Here is an 18,528-nt window from a genome sequence, read left to right as displayed (position 1 = left end):
CAGTCCCCCAAAACCCCATTAATCATCCCACCTCTCCCGTCTAATCCTGGGCTGTAACAGGAGGGCAGACCCCCTGCTTCTCTCCAGACACACTCATCTTACACTCATCTTCTACCCCAAGGATACAGAAAGCTGAGAAGTCCTTCACGCTGTCTGACCTTCAACTGCCCTGTTGCAGATAAGCTTCCTCTCCCAGCCCCCAAAACTACATGATGGCGATGGGAGAAGAACCCCCCAACACACCCCTCACCCCCACCCAGGTCAGGGGAGAATCCACCCAACCCACCCACGGCAAGAGAGACAAAGATCAGACGCCAGGAAGGCCTTCCCCTCACAAACTTGAAAGGGGAGACATGTCGCAAACAATACAACAAACACAGCACCAGGCAGTTGGGGCTGGAGTTTATTACAGGGGGACATATGGACACGGAGATTCAGAGAGGAGAACGGTGGGCTGTGGGTTCTGTGCTCAGACTCCTACGGAGGGTGTCAAGAGGCAGAGGTCAGGACCGGGTCTGCCAGATGGTGGAGGACCCCGGCCTGACGGCAGAGGAGCGAGGCCCTGGGCCAGCTCCCCTTGCCCCCCCCCCCATTCTTCTGGATGACGACTCCGGAGACGCTAGGCGATGTCATGAAGAGGGAGTCCGGGCCCAACCGGGTAACGGAGCATCCGCCGTGGGGGCGCGGGCTCTCGAGGGCCGGCGATCCAGCTTGGGGTGGAAGGGAGGGTTACCCGGGTCCTCGCCCCCCCACGGCCTCCGGCGTCTCTCTGGCTGTCTGGCGGTTCGGGCGGCTGCTGGGGTCGCTGTGGCGGCGGCGGCGGCGGCTGCGCGGCAGCTCGAGCTGGGGTCGCGGCCCGCCGGGGGCTCCCAGGAGGCAGGAGACCGAGGCAGCGGCGGGCGCCGGGGCAGGCGGCGCGCCCGGACGGGCGGCGCACGGAGGGGACGGCGCGCTGGGCGGCGGGCCGGCGGGGCCCGCGGGGGGCCGCGTGGGAACCCAGATGAGCCCGTAGTAGACGGCGAGCAGCACGGCGGCCAACGAGACGCAGAGGAAGTAGGCGCAGACCGGGGCGAGGCGCAGCCAGCGGCCCCGCGGGCCCTCGCTCAGCCCGGCGCCACCCGGGCTCTCGCCGCCGCTGCCCACGCAGCTCGTGCCCCGCATCCCCGCAGCCCACTGGGCCCAGCTCCGCGGCCCGCGCAGGCCCCGCCCCCGCGCCCGCCCCCCTGACCCACCCCCTCGGAGGACCGCCTCCGCGTTCTAAAGCTCCCTCGTCCAACCCCGCCCCCGCCAGCATGGTCACGCCCCCGAACGGGCGGGTCTCCTCCGGGCCCTGGGCCCGCCCCCTCCTCAGTCCCCAGCCAACCATAATCAAGCTAAGGCTTAACTAGTGTTTCCATCCTGCCCCAAGCCTGCAAAGACAGCTCTCTGCTCTTTCCACTACTGCCGGGCTTCGGGGTGATGCCCACGTCTCTTACCTGCGAACCCGCCCAGCGCCTAGCCCCGCCCTCTCCTTTCTGGCCTCCTCCCCCAGTCCTAACCCCGTCCCCTTTCGCGACTCAAGACTTCTCCCAAGCATCTAGTCCCGCCTCCGAGCCCCAGCGCCTTGCGAGGTTTGGGCCTCACAGACCCCCCGCACTTCCTTAGCCGCAGGCCCGCTCCGCTTCTAACGTGCCTTTCTCTGACTCAGACTCGACTCTTAGCATTCGAAGCCACCCTCTTCACTCCCTGGATTCACACTCTCTAGTCCAGGCTCCACCCCTTTCCTCCGCCTCACTCCACTAGTTCTAGCACCGTACTGAACACGCCCTCGACGGAGGGCCGCACCCCACACCCGCATTAGGAACGCCCATCTAAACCGGCTCACGCGGCCCCATCCGACATCTAAGGCCGTCCTGTGTTCTAACTCCATCCACCAGAATTCTGGCCCCGCCCAGGCATCCTAACCACGCCCCTGGCGGGACCTCCTCGCTACTTAGTGTCCTGAGGTCTAAACACTCCCCGAAGCCCCACCTCTGCCCCACAAACCCAATCACGCCCCTTCCCCAACTCCTCCCCACCACCCTCAATTTCTCCCTCTCCCTAAAACCATGGGATCCAGAGCGGTCTCCGGGGAGGAGAGAGCGCAGCCTGGGAATCCAGACTAACCCCCTCCTGCCGCCCCCACCCCATCAAGGCGGGGAAGCTTCAGTCCCCTCCCAGCAGCGTCTTCAGGAATTCGGGGAGGCCTGCGGGAGGGGGGGAGGGAAGACGTATCAGGGGAGTGGAGGAAGGAAGACCCCCTTCCTCCCGCCTCTTCCGCCACAGAAAAGCCCGCTAAGCACAGCAACCCAGCCTGCCCTGCCAGAAACACAGTTCAAAGGTTAGCGGAAGCACTGCATTTAATAAGAGACGGGGCCGGTGGCCGAGTAATTCCGAGTCCTGTAGAAGAGTCACCGGCTATCTGCCAGGCCCCAGATGTAAACTCCAGGAGGCGGCATTCTAGGCCTGGGGACCGGCACCTAGCCCCCCATGGCTTCCATTAGGTGGGTAACTCGGGGGCGTCTCAGCCCTCCCGGTGCCACGGCGCCCCCGAAGCGGGAGACTGGACTATTGCCCTGGCCCCACCCCGTTCACTGTCCCTGGCTCCGCCCCCCTTACATTTAACCCTCTCCTGGCGGGAGTGTGACGGAAGCAGAGGACAGAGGAGCAAGGCGGCAGGAGGTTAGTGCAGAGAGCGGAGGCCACAGTCGGCGGACGCGGTCAGCGGGCGGCCCCCGGTGGCGGAGCGGCCGCCACCACCTTGCAGAAACGCACCCTCTGGAAGTCGGTGATCTCCGCTGTCTCCTGGCCCTCGGTACCCGCCTCTGGGGAGAGAAGGGGTAGTCAGCGGAGAGGACAGTCTCCCCCCGCACCCCCCCCCGTCCAGTTCCGTCTCTGATCCCAACTGAGCCCGGCTGCAGTCCCCCTGCGCTAGGTGATTTATGGGCCTCAGACTTCTTTAATCTTCGCAGGGGACCCACAAGCTGCATGCACCCCAACAGAACCCTGTGTACAATCGAGGAAATCATCTGGGATAGCGAGATTACGGTCACCCTAAACTGTCCTCTCGCACCCCAGCCGCCCCCCTCACGCTCCCACGGGCATAAACTAACTCCCATCACGCCCCGCCATCGGACCTGTCCCTCTCTGCCCTTGCCCACGAGGGTGCTGACCAGATCTTGCTTGGCTCTGCCCCAAACGCTAACCCCGCTCCTGGGGAGGTCCCTGGTTCGCAACCTGGCTTGCGCTGATGGAGCTGAAGACGGGGTTGGGCCCAACATTCTAATGGGGCCTGCATTTCTGTTCTAATTTACCCTACTTGGTTAGACCTCAAAACTCCAATCCTGCCCACAGCCAAATCCATGATTCTACCCCTCCCCCATTCTTACTTTTGACCTATTTAAATTCCTAATCGTGCCCTCAGCCCCGGCCCTTGAACCTAGCCCCACCCCATTATTTTTAGATTACATCCCCAAACCCCTGGGGTCGACCTCCAAATCCCAACCCCATCTTGGCTCCACCGCCTCACGGCCCACCTCTCCCCCTCCGCGCCCCAGGGATTCTCCACCTAGCTCCACCCCCTCGACCTTGGCGCCTGTCTCGCCGCACCCTAGCACTGTAGCCTTCCCCCCAGGGCCACTGCTACCCCACACACCCAGCTACACTCTATCCCTACTCTTCCCCAAACCCTTCCCTCAGCCCCGGAGGGAGAAAAAGGAAGGAAGGCGGCCATCTCGGGCCCCATCCGCTCCCCCACCTGGAGCTGCCTCAGACCCTTCCTCTTCAGCTTGCTGGGTTCCTGGGAGGCTGGGCCCACTCTCAAGGGAGGCAGGGGCTGGCTGGTCACCTCCTGGGGAATGGGGAGGCCCAGTCAAGCCCCTACCCCTCCAAATTTCCCCCCACCCTGAGAGAGAAGGCCCCGGGGGAGTGAGGGGTGTTCAAGGACACACTTGGGTAGTATCATTTGAGGACGTGAACTCTTTATTGGGGAGGGGGCTCTGTGGCCCAGAGCAAGGGCAGGATGGGGGGGGGCATTCCAGAGACAGACATGGACTGTCCTCCCTAGCCACCAGGGCAGTGGGGCACACAGGGTCCCGGGGCCCAGCCCCTGACGGTCCCCCCTGCGAGTGTACCCCTCAAGCACACACACACAAGCAGCCAGTTTCATGCATTTCCAAAAGGCCAGGCCTCACCCGGAGACAGGGCACTGGCCGGGTGGGGGTCCCGGGGGGAATTCAGCTCCATCTCTTCACCCCAGTCAGACACGGGTTGGTGGTCTCCAGGGGGTGAAAAGGGGCTGGAAGGCGTGGCAGGGGCCTGGGGCAGTGGCGGGGGCTCCTCTGGCCTCGACAGCTCTGTGTCAGCCTGCTCACCGGTGGGACTTCCGGTGCGGCTTCGGGGAGGGCTTCCGGTGGGCTCAGCCTCTTGGAGTTCATGGCCTTGGGCTGGCTCTTGTTCCTCATCAGCCTCTTCTTCCTCGACCTCCTCTTCCTCCTCCTCACTCACGTCTTCCCACTCCTCATCCTCCCCCTCGTCCTCCCCCACATCCTCCTCCCCCTCGTCCTCAGGGGGCCGGTGGGCAGGAGGAGCTGGGGTCTCCGGCGGCTGCGGGGACACAAGGCAGGTCGGGGCGAGGGGGTGGGCCCTGAGCACCGCACGCCCCCTGCCCAGAGAGGACGGCCCACCTTACCTGCGTGGGCGTCTCCTCAGGTGGAGCCGGCTGTGGGGCCTCAGGGGCTGGGGGCACTGCGTCCTTTGTCTCCCAGCGGTCATCATGGTCACTGGAGGGCACAGAAGGAAGGGGTGAGGCCTGGGTGGATGAGAAGAAGGGGCCTCCAGGTCCTCCCCCAGAGAAAAGCTGCAAAATTCAACTCAGGGCAGGAGGGGGCTGCAGCTTTCCAGGTGAGGGTCCAGCATGTTGGAGCACTGAGGAGGGAGTGTGTCCCCAGGTGTCAGGGACAGACAGACGGAGGGGCGCCAGGTGGCAGAAGGAGTGAAAGGAGATGAAGGGAGAGATGGAGGTAAAGCATTTACCTAGAGAGCTAGGCCCCAACTCCCCAACAACAAGAGCCTGACCCCCAGAGAGACAAGTAGCCAAGAACAGACAGGCACGAGACAGCACAGACAGGCCCCCACATACAGGAGTCAGAACACCCAGGGATAGAGCCAAACAGCCCTGCTGGGGGCATGGGGGTGTACACACACCAAGGGTAGGGGTGCCCCCACCTGTAGGCACGAGGGGCTGCCTTGGTCTGGGGTCGGCTACTCTTCCTCCTCCTGCGGCTGACCTCAGCTTTGTGCTGGGACAGGAACTCCCTGAAAGTGGGGGGCTTGGGGGGCCGAGTCCAAGCCTGGTCATCTGCAAGAGAACCCAGGAGGAGTGGGGGACGGGGGGCATGGCACAAAGTAACCCCCATGCCTGGCCCTGCCAGCTGCCGTCCCCCCACCCCCACCCCGAGAACGCCCACTCACCATAGCGGTGGGATGGTTCAAGGGCAGCAGCTGGGCCATCCTTGAACCTGGGGAAAAGAGAAAGGGGGTGAGCCACGCAGCTGGGGGAACAGTGGGGGCAGGAGGGGTAGGGAGAGATAAGGAAGAGATGGGGACCAGGGTCAACATCAAGGTCACAGAAGGAGAGATGGTCAACCAGAGGGGGTCCCTGATTAGAAGGCAGACAGGATCAGGTGATGGACAAGAGGCAAACATGACCCTGGAGTGACAAATACAGAAAGAAAAAACTCAGTATTTGACACCCCAAAACAAAAATTTAGAAAGTACACGATCCCCAGCCTCCAGTCTAGCTGCAATTCCTATCACTGTCTCCCATCTCCTCGGCTAAGCAGAGTCACCTACCACACAGAACTCCTGCCTCTGGGCCTTCGTACCTGCTGCTCCTGGGACACTTCCCCAGACCTTTCAGTGGCCTGCACCCTCACCTCCTCCAGGCCTCAGCTCAGACCCTCCTAAACACCTATCTAAAATAATCACATACTGGGGCGACTGGGTGGTTCAGTCGTTAAGCATCTGCTTTCGGCTCAGGTCATGATCCCAGGGTCCTGGGATCGAGCCCTACGTCGGGCTTCCTGCTCCACGGGAAGCCTGCTTCTCCCTCCCCCACAAGCAGGGGGACCTGCTTGTGTTCCCTCTCTCGCTGTCTCTCTCTGTCAAAGAAACAAATAAAATCTTTAAAAAATAAAATCATCACATATTATATATATCACCAAAGTCTAAAACAAGAGCCTCCATCCCTCTCTGTACTCTTCACTGTTCTTCGTGACCGCCACCGGATCTAGTCAGTGTCCACCTTTCCAACTCGAGTCTAGGTTCCCTGAAGGCAGAAGTATTTTGTTCATTACTGTATTCTCATCACCTTTCGTGACACAGAGGAGAGACTCAATAAATATTTGCTGACAGGGATGCCTGGGTGGCTCAGTCGGTTAAGGGTCTTGCCTTTGGCTCAGGTCATGATCCCAGGGTCCTAGGATCAAGTCCCGCATCCGGCTCCCTGCTCAGCGGGGAGCCTGCTTCTTCCTCTCCCTCTGCCCCCCAAAAATAAAAAAATTTTTTTAAGATTTTATTTATTTGTTTGACAGAGAGAGACACAGCGAGAGAGGGAACACAAGCAGGGGGAGTGGGGGAGGGAGAAGCAGGCTCCCCACTGAGCACAGAGCCCGATGCAGGGCTCGCTCCCAGCACCCTGGGATCACGACCTGAGCCAAAGGCAGATGCTTAACAACTGAGCCACCCAGGCGTCCCTCAAATAAATAAAATCTTAAAAAAAAAATTTGCTGACGAAATCAAAGCACTCATGCATTAATGAGACTTGCTGCAGGCTGCCTTGGGGACACAAGAGGACACCTTACTTACTCTCATTCTTAACCCTGAGAACATCTCCCTAAAAGCCTTAGAAGGATCAGCTATAGTATCTGTGCAAAGTATTTCTCGCACTTGCACAAGCTTGGCTCACAATCCACAATGAATGCTCTGATCACTGGGCGCACAGACAACAGCCTCTCTCTCCAGCCAGCGCCAATAATAAACGTGACTGGCATGAAAACTTCCAAAGCAGCAAAGGGTGCTGGATGCCATAAAAATGACAACAGTAGGGGCGCCCGGGTGGCTCAGTCGGTTGGGCGTCGCTCCGGTCATGAACTTGGGGTCGTGGGATCAAGCCCCAAGTGAGGCTCTGCACTCCACAGGGAGTCTGCTTGAGGATTCTCTCCCTCTGCCCCTCCCCCAGCTTACACTCTCACTCTTAAAAAAATAATAAAATAAATGACTACAGCTGGAGATCTTAAGAGTGCTGTGGGCTGGCTCTCTGGTACGGAAGTTGGGCTTCCTGTCAATGACACAAGGGTAGAGCTTCCGTTTAAGTTAGACTAACTGGATATTTCCTGGGACCCGAAAGGGGACCCAATCAGATAAGGGTAAAAGTCCCATCCGGATAAGGACTTTGGGTTGGGGGCAGGGGTGCAGTTTAAAGGTCTAATCACCGTCACATCTTCCTCACACCTTCTCTAATTAGAATTTCCATCCATGCCCTTAGCCACGGCGCCACCAGAGTACCACCAACTAGAGCAGCTTACTCTCCCGCCAGGTCTGTCGCCAACAGAATGGGAAGCGTGTCCGCCTGCCTCCTGGCCATCTGCTGATGCCATAACGGGCACTTCTCCAGAGAGCGGCCTCCACCTGAACCCCAGAATGAACCCACGGGGAGCAGAACTGAGTTCTGCCTGCATGGGGAGCCAGGCCCAGCCGGACCCACAGCTTAGAGCCCAGCCTGGATCAGCCAAACCCGGCTGACCTGTGAACACGAGAAAGAAATGGTTTTGAAAAGGAAAAAAGAAAGAAAAAAAGAAATGGTTTTATATGCCAGGGAGTTGGTGGTTCTTACGCAGCACGGCGACTGCTACCTGATACACTAGGTGGGACGTCAGAGAGAGACAGAGAATTAAGTCGGGGTCAAGGTCAAGGAGCCAAACGGGTAAGCAGAGGGACACTCACATGCCCTCAGTCTTCTCAGCATCCCACTCCCGCCGCCACTGGCCGGTGGGCTTGCGGTGTCTCTGCAGCCGCTCCTGGTCGATCTTCTCCCTCTCCTGCTTCCAGCGCAGATACTCCGACCGCTCGCGGCCCGTCATGGACAGCGTCATGTCACCAGCGCCACCCAGGCCGGTCCGGCGGCCCTGCCCACCCACAGACAGGCAGTCAGGGCCCTGTTCTCTGAGCCGGCCCACCCTCGCCTCTCCCCCATGCCCGCGGGGCTCAGAGGCAGGGCCATGCTCAAGGTCACAGGAGGAGGTGACAGGGTGGAGGTTGGGACCAGGTTTGCTCCCATGACACCTCCACAGAGAGGCCATCCCAGATCTCTCTCTCAAGTAGCAACCCCTTCTAGTCCCTCTCCCTGCTGGATTTTTCTTCACAGTGTCTGACACTCCCTGACACCTTACTGTATGTTCATTTAGAGAGCCGCCCCCAGAATCAACTTCACTGGGGCAGGGGCTTGGCCTGAAGACTCCATCCCAGTGGACGCCTGGGTGGCTGAGTCATTGTCTGCCTTCAGCTCAGGTCACGATCCCAGGGTCCTGGGATCGAGTCCCGCATCCAGCTCCCTGCTCATCAGGGAGTCAGCCTCTCCCTCTCCCCCTCCCCCCTGCTTGTGCGCGCTCTCTCTCCCTCAAATAAATAAAATCTTAAAAAAAAAAAAACTCAGCCCTAGCACCTAAGTCTGTGTCCAGCACTTAAAAGGTCCCAGTAAACATTACTGACGTTAGCGAGAGAGGACATCACCCAAAGGCACCATAACGCTGTAAGAGGAAAGCACTATGCTGCCCCCACAAGAACAGACCATCAGCTTGGAGCTGAAAGATGGGGAGGGGAGGCTGTCCCTCGCTGGTGTCCCGGCCACCACTGGGCCCGGTGCTCTGGCACAGCCCCAATCAACAGAGGCTGCAGGAAGGACAGACTGGCTGCAGACTGGGGCCCGACCCAGGGCGCCCCCGCCACCAGCACCCACCTGCCGCTCCTGCTCCAGGCCGCAGCGCACCCGCTCGAAGTCGGGCCCCCCCCAGTTGCGCCCATGCCGGCGGCTGCCTTCCCGGCGGTCCCGCTCGGGCTCCTCCAGGGGCCCGCCGCGTCGCCGGGGGTCGTCCAGGAAGTTCCGCACCGGGTTGGGCTCCAGCACACCTTCCTGTGGGCACAGGGAATTGGAGGGGGAAGGGTTGGAGGGCTCACCTGGGCCCAGGCGGCTCCGCCCGGCCGTGGGGCACCCCTGGCACTGACCCGCTGGTTTCGCTCATACTCTGCAATCTTCTCCATCTCCTCGTTCATCTTCTCGATATTCTGCCGGCGCCGCTCCTCCCACTCCTGGGGGCAGGTAGAACACAGAGACAGAGACACCGGGGCGTCAGGGAGAACTGCCCAACCCCGGCATGTTAGCATGTGCGCGGAAGAATGACCACAGCGGGGGGTGCCTGGGGGGCTGTCAGTGAAGCGTCTGCCTTCGGCTCAGGTTATGGTCCCAGGGTGCTGGGATCGAGCCCTGCATTGGGCTCCTTGATCCGCGGGAAGCCTGCTTCTCCCTCTCCCGCTCCCCCTGCTTGTGTTCCCTCTCTCGCTGTCTCTCTGTCAAATAAATAAATAAAATCTTTAAAGAAAAAAAAAAAATGACCACAGCAGGCCTGAGACTCTCTCCGTACATAGCTCGCAAGGCCGACTCGTGGCTGGCATCTGGGAATTTGGCTCCCGGCATGCTCCTGGGCAACAGTCAGCTATAAAGGGGGCTCAAGGTGCCTTGGCTGTCGGTACCAACTGTATGGTACGTGCTGAGCACCTTTCCTTCTGGGATCTGGAATTTGGGTTTGTAGGAGGCAGAAGGGACCTACATGGCGAGTACCCAATAAAAACCCCAGGCAGGGGGTCTCTAGGGAGTCCCTGGTAGACAGCCCTTCATGGGTGTCGTCACCATTCCATGCTGGAGGAAGTAAGGGCACCCTGAGGTGTGGCTACACCGGACGAGATCGCTCGGGAGCCTGCGCCTGATCCCCTCCAGACGTCGTCCCCTGCACCTTCTCCCCTCGGTTTCGCACTGTAATAAATCTTAGCCGTCAATCTTACTAGGGGAGTACTGAACCCGGAAAAGGAGCTGGGGACCCCAACACGTCACGGCTGCCACAGAAGTGACGCCGGTAATAGCAGTAGTAACTTGACAGATGGCAAGGTGACCCCCCCACAGTCCATTCTCCCCTTCTTCCGTGGTAACAGAATTTTAGACGAGCATACAGCCAAGTTGCTGGAAAGGACGTTTTCATTCCCGGGGCTCGGCACACGGGGGAGAAATAAACTTCCACTTGGGTTAAAGCCATGGTATTTTGAGGTCTTTCGGGAACAGCAGCTTAATGTGTACAAATCACAAACATCCATAAGTAACGTTCTTCAAACACTTCCTCTGAGGATTTCAATGCCTGATGTCCCAGAATGCTCGCGATACCCTTGAAACCTGATTATTATTCCCCTGAGAACCCAGAAGCTCCCAGAGGGAAGTGAGCTGCCCAAGGACAGGGTACTAATCAAACCGAGTCGACCCCAAGTCCATGGTGGGCCCGAGGCCCTCTGCCAGACAGCCTCCCAGCCCGCTGACCTGAGCATCAGGGTGGGAGAGCAGTTACAGTAAGAACATCACTGATCGCCACGGATAAATCCAGGCTGCGAGACAGACAGAATAAGAGAGAGAGAGAACGAGCAAGCGCACACGTACTGGACAGAAACACTGCACCAGAATGAGCAAAACAAGGGGAGATAAAAAAACAGGGAGAGGGCGCCTGGGTGGCTCAGTTGGTTAAGCGACTACCTTCGGCTCAGGTCATGATCCTGGAGTCGCTGGATCGAGTCCCGCATCGGGCTCCCTGCCCAGCGGGGAGTCTGCTTCTCCCTCTGACCCTCCCTCCTCTCATGTGCTTTCTCTCTCTCATTCTCTCTCTCTCTCTCAAATAAATAAATAAAATCTTTAAAAAAAAAAAAAACAGGGAGAGTACATGAAGCCCTGGTCAGGGGGAGGGAGGAAAGGAGGGAGGAGAGAGAGAGAGAGCCGATGGAGGGACTGAAAAAGCCAATGGAGGGGCTGAGAAAGATGGATAAACGGGACACCGGTCCCTCAGAGAGTAGGACCAAAGAGGAATGAGACAGTAAGAGCCTTGGCCAGACAACTCCAGCCTATCCCGGGCTTCTACCTTAGATTTGCGGTCGGCAGCTGAGGCATCTCCAGCTCCAGAGAGTTGAGGGGACCCCCTGCCCCGGCCCCTCCGGCCACGGCCCCCAGATCCTCCTCGAGGCTGCTCCCCAGAATTGTCCTCCCAGCTGCGGGCCGCCCGGCCCACGCCTGCCCGACCTCCCTGCTGGGGGGGCATCCGGCCTCCCTTGCTGGCCCCTGGGGGTCGTGGGGTCCCAGGAGACCTCCGAGAGGGACCCAAGTTCTTCTCCTGGAGGAGAGAAGGGAGGAAAAGTACAGTCACTGGGATGAGGAGACTGGGGCACCCAAGGCCCGAAGGCAGCTGGGAGACCTGAGGCTGCCCACAGGGCTGGGGTGGTTGGCAGGGGAGGGCTCTCAGGCCCCAGGTCTCAACTCTCACCCCCTCCCTGTCCTGACGAGTCCCCCACCCCGGTGTGGAGCTCACCGCCTCAACTGCCACGTTCTCCTTCTCCACCGAGCGGCCCTTCCGGGGAGCTGTCACAGCCACTCCCTCGAGTTCGGCTTTTTTCCGGTCCTCCTCAATCTCCTAGGAGCAAACGTCAGCAGGAGAAGTGTCAGGGGTCCCGGCACCAGCTGGATTCCCACAGCCCCCTGAACGTCCCCCAAGACTAGCCCCCACCTAGGCCTCTCTCCTCAGCTCCAGGCAAGAAAGCTGGTCACTTCAGCATCTTCCCCACCACCACTGCACCATGCTACTCCCCTGCTCAGAAGGCTCCTGTGGTACCGATCTCCGAGTATGAGCCAAAGGCTTCCTCACAGCCTACGGGACCCTATAGGGTCTGGCCCAATGACTACCCTGACCTCATCCCCCACCCTCTCTCCTTTTTCTCCCCCTCACTCACTCCGCCCTTCTCACTGTTCCTAGAACATACCAGGCTCAGACCTGCCTCAGGGCCTTTGCACCTACTGTCCCCTCTGCTGGGAACGCTCTTCCCCCAGAGAGCCTTCAGTCCCTCATCTCCTTCAGGTTTCTGCTCCTGAAATGTCCCCTTCTCAGGGAGGCCTTCCATGACCAGCTTACAGAAACCACCTCCCCTACCATTCTCTTGTTCACTACCTGGCATTTTATGTATTTTGCCTATTGTCTGCCTTGAAGCTTGCAACAAAAGCTGCCTGAGGACAAGGGGTACCTGGTTGTTTTGTTCACCAATGTATACCCCAAAACTAGAACAATCTGTGACACACACCAGAAACTCAATATTCTTTTTTTTTCTTTTAAAGTAAATGAATGAATGCATGAAAAATGAATAAATGAAACCCACTCTTTCTCTCAGGTCCCTTCTCAGGAACAGCCCCGCCAACTACTCTGGCACCTCTGACAAGGACCTGGGCCGCATCCTGGCCCCTCCCACCTCCTCCCCACCTCCACCACTGCCACTGAGCCCTCCCAACAGCCCTGTCCCAGGCTGGGCACCTCCTTTCCTTCCTCCTTGGTCTCTGGGCTCCGGTATCACCTCCTCCCACTCAACACCACAGAGCAGCCAGGGAGCTCTTCCTTAAAGGTTGTTCTGACCTGATCCTGCTCCTGCTCAAAGCCCTCCAGGGTTCCCCAGTGCCCTCGAGAGAAAGTCCAAACTCTCAACCTGGCTGCCAGGGTCAACATTCCTCCACTGACCTTCCAAACTTTAAGCTCCTGGTTTCTGCACAAATTGTTCCCTCTGCTTGAAACACGTTCGGCTCTTCTTTTCAGTTGGCTAACTCACCCCCTTCAGGTGTCAGAATCTCCTCCTCCAGGAAGCCCTCCCTAATATCTGGGTGGGTGAAAAGCCCCTTCTGGGCGCCCCCCAGACCCCTGAACTCCTGCAGCCCAACCCAGCCCACTCTGGGTCATCACTGCCTGAAGAACGGCCGGTGCTCTCACTGGACTGTGAAGTGTGGAATGACCTCAGGGCTGTCTCAGTCATAGCTATATCCCCTGCCACACCTAGAGCCTGGCAGTGAAGACCCTGGTGAGTATTCATGTATGAATGATGGAATGATGGAATGAAGGAAGGAATGGCAGGCTAAGGCCTTTGGCTTTTATCCTGAGAGTGATGGGGAACCATGAAAAGGTTTGAAGGAAGGGAGAGGTGAGGGAAACTCACTGCGGGGAGGAGAGGGGATGGGGTCTCCCAGGGCGGGGCTAGGGCACCTGGTAGCGCCGGATGAGGGCCTCATTTTTTCGCCGAAGAGCCTCGATCCTCTTGTCCAACTCAGCATCCTTCTCCTCCTTCGATTTCAGATCCAGTGTGGCTGACTGAGAGGAGGAGACAGTTGAGAAACAGTAAGAAAAACCCATACCCAACCCAGCACCATTTGATCCAGGGTCTGAGTCTCGGGTCCCCTCCTCCCAAGCCCCCTGACCCAAAGCTCAGATTCGAGACCCCACTTTCCATCTCACCATTCCACTGGCAAGGTGGTGCCAGGGTCCCAGCAAACTTCCCCTGTAGAATGTGGACACAGCACTGGGGGTTCCTGAGGGCAGAGGGAAGAGAAGGACTAAGGCCAATGCCTCCCCAATCTGCTTCCATCTCACCCATACCAGGGACTCCTCTCAAACATACATGCACATAAACACCACCAGCTGCACCCCCAAGAAAATTCTAGCCCTTGCTCCCACTCCCTCTTCTTGTGCGAGCCCAACACTTACCTGGAAAAATTTACATTCCACCACCTCCCAAACATTTGTGCCCACCCATTCCCTGCTTAAATACTAGAGTTGCACCCTCCTCCGGAAAGTTCTGGTCCTACCCTACAGCTTAAGGAAACATCCAACACTGCTCCCTTCCAAAGGACGATTCTAGCCCAGCCTCCACACCCCGGTGCTGGGAGTTTCAATCCAGGCCTCCATCTCCAGAGAGCTTTAGATACATCCTCTTGCCCCCCCCCATCTGTACAAGAAGATTCTAGGCCCACCTTTCTGTGCCCACTCTGGTGCCACTCCATCCCCGTGAACACTCTAAACCCACCTCTTTCCCAGGAACGGTTCAAAATAACCCCACACAAAAACAAGCTCGAACCCCATGCCTACAGGTTGCCCCGACCCTGCGAGAACACTTCAGACCCACGCCTCGCTCTGGGATGTCCTAGCCCCGCCTCCAACATCCCGAGAAAGGTACCACTGCTTCCCCAACAACCCCGCAAAGATTCCGAAAACAGGCCCGGTGCCCACTGGCGAGGCTTCCTGGGTCTGGCTCAACCTTCCCAGGGAATACTCTACCCGCCCCGGCGCGGACAAAACTTCCCGGCCCGGGCGCGCCTTTGCAGGGAAAAGTTCTAGCCTCTACCGCGTCCGGAAGACACGGCCCCGCCCCACGCCAGAACCAACTTTCTCGCCCCGCCTCTCCCGCTAGACCTCCGACCCCGCCCACACGCGCGGCGTTAATCTGACCCCGCTTCTGACTTTCCCAGCCTCTCCTCCGGCCCCGCCCCTGGGCCCCCAGGCAACAGCCTGAAGCCGCCCCCTACTCTCGCGTTATTACACCGGCCCCGCCTCCGATTTGCCCAGCCAAGCTCCCGGTCACGCCCCCTGCTTCCCAGCCACGCCTTGTCGCGTCAAGCTACGGCCCCGCCCCCGGGAGCCCCAGCCGAGGTTCTGGCTCCGGCGCCAGCTTCCGCGCCAACGCTCTGACCGCGCCCCTGGCTCCGGCAAAACTTTCTGGCTCCACCCCCAGCATTCCACGCCAGTAATCTGGTCCCGGCGCCCTGCCCCCCTACAACTTTTTGGCCCCGCCCCCGCCCTCGCGTCTGCCTCGCAAGTCGCGGCCGACGATCTGGACCCACTTCAAGCTCAGGCAGAACTTTCTGGCCCCGCCCCCAGCACGTTCGGCCAAAGTCCCGGCCCCGCCCCTAGCTCGCCGGACAATATTTTGGCTCCGCCCCCAGCCCGCACACAACTTTTTCAGCCCCACCCCATCTGCCCACCCACGCCCCGGCCCCGCCCACAGCCTGGCCCGCCCGGGTCCTGCCCACCCGCCGATGTCCCGCCCCACCAGGGCCCCTCTAGCTTCCCATGTGGGCGTCCTGTCCCCGCCCCCCGCAGAGTACTCTGACCCCGCCCCCGCGGGCTGCTCGCTGCCCCGCCCGCACCCGCTCCCGCTCCCCCCACGTGGGGCGCCAGGCCCCGCCCTCTCCGGGCGCGCTCCCGGCCCCCTCCCCCGGTCACCTGTCCCGGAGACCCCGCGGCGTCCGCGACTCCGGCTCCGTCGGCCTCTGCGTCCGCAGCTCCCGGGCCGCGCGCGTCACTTCCCGCCCGCACCACGTGAAGAGGGGAACTAAAGAGGGTCACTTCCGGTCCTGCCTGCCCGTTTCCGGGAGGCTTAAAGGAGCCGCGCCCCCGCGGGTGCAGGCGGGAGTGTGTATAGGTGGTCCTCAAGGGTATTCTGGAGGCTTGCTCAACTTCGTTTGGCCTAGATCACTTCCTTCCAGGGAAAGGAGACACCAGCCTCTCTCTGGCAGGCCTTTACCTGCTTTACCTGCTTCCTCTTTCCTGGTACCAGGAATAAAATAGGTACCAGGTACGGGGCAATGACTCCTGGAAGCCTGACCTGCCAGGCTTGTGTGGGGGATTGGTGGAGAATCCCTCACCCCCCTGCCAGTGAAACCTTAGAGCTAGTTGTAGAAGCTTAAAATTTGCAATCGATAGAATCTTTGATTCATTCTCTAAATCTGCATTGAGTGCCAGGCTGGGGGAGGTGGGGTGCATGGGGAGGAGGGGAGTCAAGGCGATGAACAAGGCAGACCCCATCCCTTCCCTGGTGAGGGAAGGCACAAGTAAATGCGAAATAACAGGAACAGAAATGTGGGAGATACCTGGCAGAGGGGCCTCCGGGTAAAAGGTGGTGGCTATCCAGGCAGAGCACACACAACTGGTGCAAAGGCCCGGTGGCGAGTGAGCTTCGTGCATTCCAGGAACCGGAAGAAGCTCAGAGAGGGATCAGCTGGATTTTGTTACAGAGGCCGGGGGTTACATTCATTAACCAAAAATTTGATGTAATGAACCTGTCATTACAATTGATAAAAAGCATTGACAATTATAATTGGGCAGACCGGATTCCCTAAGGTTGCTGGTAATTTTATCTTGTGATTTAAAACGGGAAAAAGTGGAAGTACCTGCTAATCCCTGGTCCCTTATAAGGTTACTGTTAACAGCTTTTCAAAGACCTTTTCTACATATACAACTGAATTTCTTATAACTCCCCAAATACCTGCCAAGTTCACTATATCCTGCTTCAGTTCTTTATTCAGATGTTAGATCCACTCAGGGGCCTTCCTTGAAGCTGCCTGTTTGAAAATTGCAAAACCTCCCATCCCTTTTTTAATTCCCACTCTATTTTTCCATTTTACTGTTCACCCTCTGAACTATCCAATGTCTGTCTTACTTCCCTTATTCTATGTCTCCTCCCCTGTATCATCTCTTTTTATTAGCACCACGCTCTAACCAACTGAGCTAACCGGCCAGGACTCATCTCTTTTTATAACTTGCTACATCCCCAGTGCCTCTAACAGGGCCTCATACCTTAATAAGCTCTCCAAAAAAAAAAAAAAAGAAGAAGAAGTTTACAAATGGGTCAATCTTTATTATATTTTTTCCCTTCTTATGAAACAAAAAGAAAAAGCATATGTGCTGCGCTAAGATCATGTATCTTTATTTTAACAATGGACGGTTGACAACCTTTAAAACTGCTGTGTGATATTCCCTCCTAGAGATGGGCCATAATTCGCCCTACCTGGTCTCATGGATGTTTAAGTTGTTTTCAGACTGGAGAGATGGCCAGCAATGCTGCATTGAAGTTCTCTAGGCACACATCTTTGTAAGTACATGACCTGTAATCTTGCTCAAAAAGGACTCAGAATATCATGATTAAGACTACAGACTCTGGGCTCGGCACGCGCTCGGCGCCCGGCGGCGGAGGCCCAGGGAGGCGGGCTGGGTCCCAGCGGCGGGGCCCGCGAGGCTCAGCGGGTCTGGGGGCGGCGGTGCTCCTCGTCTGAGGGGCTCCGGCCCGACAGCGGCGGTGGCGCCCGCGGCCCCTGAGCGAACGGAGGACCAGGCCGGAAGGCGGCAGCGCGGCTGCGCCCGGAGTAAAACAAAAGAATGAAAGAAGTAGATAATCTCGAAAGTATAAAAGAAGAATGGGTTTGTGAAACAGGATCTGACAACCAACCTCTTAGTGATGATCAACAAAGAAATTGTGAATATTTTGTTGACAGCCTTTTTGAGGAAGCTGAGAAGGTTGGTGCCAAATGCATGTCTCCCACTGAACAGAAGAAACAAGTCGATGTAAGTATAAAATTATGGAAAAATGGATTCACAGTCAATGATAATTTCAGAAGTTACTCTGATGGTGCAAGTCAGCAGTTTCTGAACTCCATCAAAAAAGGGGAATTACCTTTGGAATTACAGGGAATTTTTGATAAAGAGGAGGTGGATGTTAAAGTTGAAGACAAAAAAAATGAAGTATGTATGTCAACGAAGCCTGTGTTCCAGCCCTTCTCAGGACAGGGTCACAGACTAGGAAGTGCCACACCAAAAATTGTTTCTAAAGCAAAGAGTACTGAAGTAGAGAATAAAAATAATTTGTTGTTCAACTAAACAATCTGGAACCCATCACTAATGTACAGATCTGGTTAGCCAATGGAAAAAGGATTGTCCAGAAATTTAACATTTCTCATAGGATAAGCCACATCAAAGACTTCATCGAAAAATACCAAGGATCTCAAAGAAGTCCTCCCTTCTCCCTGGCCACAGCTCTTCCTTTCCTCAAATTGCTAGATGAAACACTCACATTGGAAGAAGCAGATTTACAGAATGCTGTAGTCATTCAGAGACTCCAAAAAACCGCTGAACCTTTTATTTATTTTTTTTTTTAAAGATTTTTATTTATTTATTTATTCATGAGAGAGAAGAGGAGAGAGAGAGAGAGAAGCAGAGGGAGAAGCAGGCTCCCAAGGAGCAGGGAGCCTGATGCGGGACTCGATCCCAGGACCCTGGGATCATGACCTGAGCCAAAGGCAGACGCTTAACCATCTGAGCCACCCAGGCACCCAAACCGCTGAACCTTTTAGAGAACTTTCATAACATTGATTTTTGATACACTAAGTGGAAAGTTTGAAGAGAAATGATGGTTGTAAATGAACATGCAAACCAAAATGAGGGAAAGGAAGTCAGATTCACTGGACTTTTAGTTCGGGCATGATTTAACTCCCTCCTGATGAGAAGATTTTTAAATAAGTACAAGTTAGGAAAGTGAACTATGACTGGAAACTATATTCAATGCACT

The 18,528-nt window shown here is 57.4% G+C and overlaps 2 protein-coding genes and 1 pseudogene across 7 annotated transcripts; 1 reads left to right on the top strand and 2 right to left on the bottom strand.

Moving 5' to 3' along the window:
• Window positions 1-386: 386 nt before the first annotated feature.
• INAFM1 (InaF motif containing 1) lies at window positions 387-1,188 on the bottom strand. The gene has a single exon (XM_028088092.2). It carries the CDS (start codon window positions 1,159-1,161, stop codon window positions 730-732), a length of 432 nt encoding a protein of 143 aa, XP_027943893.1. The 5' UTR covers window positions 1,162-1,188; the 3' UTR covers window positions 387-729.
• An 83-nt stretch (window positions 1,189-1,271) lies between these two features.
• Window positions 1,272-15,494, bottom strand: CCDC9 (coiled-coil domain containing 9). Of its 6 annotated transcripts, XM_028088061.2 has the most exons (15): window positions 15,411-15,494; window positions 13,647-13,720; window positions 13,398-13,502; window positions 11,691-11,792; window positions 11,247-11,495; window positions 9,301-9,384; window positions 9,035-9,208; window positions 8,023-8,204; window positions 5,491-5,537; window positions 5,245-5,377; window positions 4,709-4,799; window positions 4,392-4,623; window positions 3,776-3,868; window positions 2,794-2,843; window positions 1,272-2,225 (listed from the first exon to the last, which is right to left on the bottom strand). In XM_028088061.2, exons 2-15 carry the CDS (start codon window positions 13,647-13,649, stop codon window positions 2,208-2,210), a joined length of 1,563 nt encoding a protein of 520 aa, XP_027943862.1. In that variant the 5' UTR covers window positions 13,650-13,720; window positions 15,411-15,494; the 3' UTR covers window positions 1,272-2,207. The 6 variants fall into 6 exon arrangements, with proteins under 6 accessions (XP_027943862.1, XP_027943864.1, XP_027943861.1 ...); XM_028088063.2 differs by lacking the exon at window positions 3,776-3,868; XM_028088060.2 differs by lacking the exon at window positions 1,272-2,225 and having other exon boundaries at window positions 2,735-2,843.
• A 1,734-nt stretch (window positions 15,495-17,228) lies between these two features.
• LOC114197063 (UBX domain-containing protein 2A pseudogene) lies at window positions 17,229-18,118 on the top strand (annotated as a pseudogene).
• The last annotated feature ends 410 nt before the right edge of the window (window positions 18,119-18,528 follow it).

This window comes from Eumetopias jubatus, unplaced genomic scaffold (assembly GCF_037043125.1).
Source record: "Eumetopias jubatus isolate StellerSeaLion01/CBP00866 unplaced genomic scaffold, mEumJub1_p1.0 scaffold_10, whole genome shotgun sequence".
In the NCBI taxonomy this organism is placed as follows: domain Eukaryota; kingdom Metazoa; phylum Chordata; class Mammalia; order Carnivora; family Otariidae; genus Eumetopias; species Eumetopias jubatus.
This window is presented reverse-complemented; position numbering and strand designations above follow the sequence as displayed.

What these genes read in the sequence shown, in the direction of transcription:
- INAFM1 (XM_028088092.2), bottom strand. Translation starts at nt 1,161, where the DNA reads ATGCGGGGCACGAGCTGCGTGGGCAGCGGCGGCGAGAGCCCGGGTGGC.
- CCDC9 (XM_028088058.2), bottom strand. An exon ending in GCCTGGAGCAGGAGCGGCAG is followed by an intron (nt 8,205 to 9,034) that starts GTGGGTGCTGGT and finishes GTGGGTGGGCAG; the next exon opens with GGCCGCCGGACCGGCCTGGG. An exon ending in GCTGAGAAGACTGAGGGCAT is followed by an intron (nt 5,538 to 8,022) that starts GTGAGTGTCCCT and finishes TCTTTTCCCCAG; the next exon opens with GTTCAAGGATGGCCCAGCTG.